The 2,963-nt window shown below is 37.5% G+C and overlaps 1 protein-coding gene across 1 annotated transcript in view; it reads right to left on the reverse strand.

Annotated features, from left to right (window-relative positions):
• Positions 1 to 1,770: 1,770 nt before the first annotated feature.
• The window catches only part of LOC100633860 (Bloom syndrome protein homolog), a 6,083-nt gene continuing 4,890 nt past the window's right edge, over positions 1,771 to 2,963 (reverse strand). The window contains exon 12 of the mRNA XM_020002739.1: positions 1,771 to 2,959. Coding sequence (XP_019858298.1) covers positions 1,871 to 2,959 — 1,089 coding nt within the window. The 3' untranslated portion in view covers positions 1,771 to 1,870. The remainder of the gene's footprint in view (positions 2,960 to 2,963) is intronic.

Consider the following 2,963-nt stretch of genomic DNA (forward strand, 5'->3'; position numbering starts at 1 on the left):
AGCATCAGCATCTTTCAATAGTCCACCACTGTTTATAAAGTAATCCTTTAACTTCTCATCATATGCTGACCAGGTTCTCTTTAATGTACGATTGTCACTCAAGAACACACGAACAAGTTTAATTATCAGTTCATAGTTGAACCATGATACATACTTATCTTGCCAAATGACCAAAAGATAGCTCATTGATTCAATGTCACTAAACTCTTCTCTAACTGCTTGTACTGCAGCTGGATTATTCTTTCTGATAGGGCCCAACAAAGCATGAACATGCATTGTAAGATAATTTAAGATTTTAGGAAGTGCTGGCTTTTTGAGAAAGGATTCCATTGTCAGTTGTAATGCATCAGAAAACTCATCCTGTAACTCATATATCTTCTTTGCCAAAGGATGGTTTATTTCAGGATGATCAACATAAACTGTATAAAAAAAATTTTATTATTACAACATGAAAAAGTTATTGGTGTGATGAATAGTTAACATTATTAAATTTAGTAATATGTTTGAAGTGTGCAATAAAAGGAGGCAATATTATTACGTACTCGAGTTATTGTATGCATGAGCTATAAAATAGCTCAAAAATAGCTAAAAATACCTATAAAAAGCTCATAGCCTCATACAATATTATTGCATGAACTATTTTTCTATCATATTGAAGCATTAAATGATAAATTACCTTTTGCCCTGTCAGTGCTTGCTGGTGACATAGCTACCTCATCTGTTTCTAGAGTGGTACTTTTTTCTGAAAAAATTATAATGAAATAGCAAAAGTACTAAGAGTTGGTATCAAAAAGGTATATGTCATTCAAAACCATAATTTACGAGAAAAATTATGTGCTAATTTAGTGCATGTGAGACATTATCCTAGGAAAATAATTTCGCAAAAAAATCTAATATTGCATTTTCATGATCAAATTTTTGCTGTACATGCAGCTAAGAGAAAAGCAAATGAGAGACAAAATTGGATCAAATTTTAATGACTTCACTACTGAGAATGGAATTTGTATGTAATGATATTCATTGCTTGATAATGATATTCATGTACTGTATCAGTAGTATGACTTCTACTATGCAAGCCATTGGCTCAATACCAAAAAAGGAGATAATTAGGCTACCCAACCCAACCTACACTAACACATAATGTATTATCATAGATACTGATACACTGACAGTGATACTATTGATGACAACACTCAGCTAATATATGTACCTTTTGAACTAGTTGATCCTGCAGGTGGCATAGCTGGTAGAGGATGTTCACGAGCTATTTCATCAGCTAATGCTGAATCACCTCCTCCTTCTTTAACAGCTACACACACTCTCCTCCAACAAGGAATACCATTAGTCTGGTAGTCATCATAATCTTTCTTCAACCAACACTCTAGAACCTCCTGCAAACAAGAGACAGCATCTCCACGATAATTAGCTTCTATGGTTCTGATAGTGTCTATTCTAAGGCGAAAGGAAATAGCTATGGATTTCCAACGACTTGAGAGTGGCTTGATTTTATCATAAACAGGATAGAAATCCTTGATGTCTATCAGTATCACAAAGTGAATAAAAAATATAACTCTTTGAAAATCAAAAACTCACTTAGTTCTTTGTCACAAACATCAACAAAATCCAGAGAAAATGAGTGATTTGAAGCAGTTACTGCTTCAACTCCAGCCATTGTCTCTTTGAATTGCTGCAATTTGAGCTACGCCCAACACATAGGCGTGGCTCAAATATACGGGAACCTCCTCCGTCTGTAGCTAGACCCAGTTGAAGTTCAAGTTGAGAAAAAATGATGTGTTGTATAAATGACATAACAATTTATCATATTATTATATTTATATAATAACAATAATAATGATTATCATGTATCAGATTATTTAAGTCTGGTTGCTGGGATTGGTGGTGGAAGGAATCCAGGTAGTGTGGCCTGTTTGGTTTGCTGCTGCTGACTGGTTTTATTAGTTGATTTAAGAGATTTGGTCCGCTTTGTTAAACTGCACAGTTCAAAATCATCATCAGAATCATCAAAATCAATGGTACTGCAGGATGAAGGAGCTTTACCATGAGGCTTACTACTAACAACTTGTGGCTTTGCAGCAGTACCAGTACTAGTTGGTCTGCTAGACTTTGGGCCAGTTGATTTCCTCCTTCCTCCTTTCCTATTAACATTCTCCTGGTCATTAAAGTAAGGAGAGGTTCCCACTTGAGGTGAAGGAGGTGGTGGGAGCATAGCAACTCGACCAGCATAATCCGAAGTGATTTTAAGAAACTCTTCACCGCAAGAGTTTTTCCATTTAGCGACCGTTAGACCCTGGACGGTGAGCATCTCGTCTTTACTTGTCGGAAGTTTCTGTGATAGTTCACGGAGTGTTGTAACAGTGAGGACTACCTCTGGATTAGTCTTGCCTTGCTGACTAGCTATCCTTTTCCTCAACTCATCCAGTGCATTATAACACTCCTCTTTTAGCCTCTCCTCCTCACTCTCAGTCACCACCACTTTCCCTGATATTGAATTCCTTGATTTCTGCTTCACTTTAAGTTGTATCGTCCCAAACTCTCCACTCAATACAGACCCAGCCATAGGACCTGATTTAACATAACACACAACATTATCATGATCTCCAATCTGAAGGTCTTCGGCTAGCACTCCTTTCAGTACCATCATGTGTAGGAGCCTCTCTAGATCATGCTTAGAAAGGAAATCCCCTTTACCATATAAGGGCAAGGATTTCAGCTGTGGTCGTGTTGATGCCAGTGCCCGTAAAGCGTCACTGTACTGTAGTAGTGTGAATTGACCACACCCACTGGATACCTGTTCCACACTCTCGACTATGGTACAAACGAGACTCGTTACGTCCTGAACTTGATGAGGCTCTTGAGAGCGACAAACATCACAAGGAGTTTTAGACTTCTTGCAAAGATCGGGATTGAAAGACTCCGCAAAATACTCCAGTATTTGTGACCGT

Source organism: Amphimedon queenslandica, unplaced genomic scaffold (genome assembly GCF_000090795.2).
Source record: "Amphimedon queenslandica unplaced genomic scaffold, v1.1 AMPQUscaffold_12847, whole genome shotgun sequence".
In the NCBI taxonomy this organism is placed as follows: domain Eukaryota; kingdom Metazoa; phylum Porifera; class Demospongiae; order Haplosclerida; family Niphatidae; genus Amphimedon; species Amphimedon queenslandica.